The following is a 1,169-nucleotide window of genomic DNA, read 5'->3' on the forward strand; positions in this document are numbered from 1 at the left end:
ACCTCGCAGGCCTCCTCCCTCAGACTCCCAGCCTCCTCCCTCGGACCTCCCAGGCCTCCTCCCTCGGACCTCCCAGGCCTCCTCCCTCGGACCTCCCAGGCCTCCCTAGCTCCTTGTTTGCTTCTCTGCAGGACTCGCAGCGGCTGGGGCGGCACATCGAAGATGCCCTGCTGGATGTAGCCACCCTGTTCCAGACCGGGCAGCATCTCAAGAGCCGGTTCAGGGCACTTGGGGGGAACTTGGGATACAGACATGGCTTTCTCTCCAATAAGCCTGTGGACCCCAAGGTCCCCACAAACTCCACCAACTTTTGAGCTCCTCAGCAGGGAGCTGGTCTCCCTTAGGAAGGAGTGTGCTGTTCCCAGGGCTCGGCTGGCACAGACGGGGGTATGGGGACCCCCACAGCCACCTGGTAATAAAGATATGTAAGTTGGGTGTGGCCTCCACTGTGCTCCTGTGCAGGGTGTGCACCCTTCCGACCCCAGCTTACCTCCCCGTTGTCCCCACTGTCACCGTAGCCCACACCACTACCCAGGCAGGTTCCACTCTAAGAAGCTCCCTGGCCAGACCAACCCAATCAGCTCTTCACACTCTGAACCTACTCCTGCCCCCCAGGACAAAAACTCTGTTAGGCCGTCTCCAGACTGAGGTTTGAGCCGCACTTCTTTCCTGTGGGAGGAAGGATGGAGATGGCATCGGAGTCCAGGCAGGCTGCTCTGGAGCTTTGGGGTAACAGAGGGCGATCACGAACTCTTGATCTTCCTGTGTCTGCCTCCCAGAGGCAGGGTGGCAGGTGTGTGTGTCACTGTGTCCCCCTATTGAAAATCAAGTCAGAGGTGGGCTAGCCTGAGGTACATAGCAAGGCCCAGTCTCATATGGGGGAGGATGTCACACCTTTAGTCCCAGTGCTCGGGTAGCAGAGGCAAAGGGATCTCTGTGAGTCTGAGGTGAGTTCCAGCACAGCCAGGGAAACCCTGTCTCAAAACAAAGCATTAACAGGGCTTTACTTTGTTTTTTTGATTTATTTTATTTATTATGAATATAGTGTTCTGTCTGCATGTGTCACTGCAGACCAGAAGAGGGCACCAGATCTCATTACAGATGGTTGTGAGCCACCATGTGGTTGCTGGGAATTGAACTCAGGACCTCTGGAAGAGCAGCCAGTGCTC

At 56.4% G+C, this 1,169-nt stretch overlaps 1 protein-coding gene across 5 annotated transcripts in view; it reads left to right on the forward strand.

Moving 5' to 3' along the window:
* The window catches only part of Cpt1c (carnitine palmitoyltransferase 1C), a 14,039-nt gene extending 13,606 nt beyond the window's left edge, over positions 1-433 (forward strand). For all 5 annotated transcript variants that reach the window (XM_013353685.1, XM_005366832.2, XM_013353686.2 and 2 more), the window contains one exon: positions 132-433. In XM_013353685.1, the coding sequence (XP_013209139.1) occupies positions 132-314 (183 nt within the window). In that variant the 3' untranslated portion in view covers positions 315-433. The remainder of the gene's footprint in view (positions 1-131) is intronic.
* Positions 434-1,169: the final 736 nt, after the last annotated feature.

Source organism: Microtus ochrogaster, unplaced genomic scaffold (genome assembly GCF_000317375.1).
Source record: "Microtus ochrogaster isolate Prairie Vole_2 unplaced genomic scaffold, MicOch1.0 UNK14, whole genome shotgun sequence".
NCBI classification, from domain to species: domain Eukaryota; kingdom Metazoa; phylum Chordata; class Mammalia; order Rodentia; family Cricetidae; genus Microtus; species Microtus ochrogaster.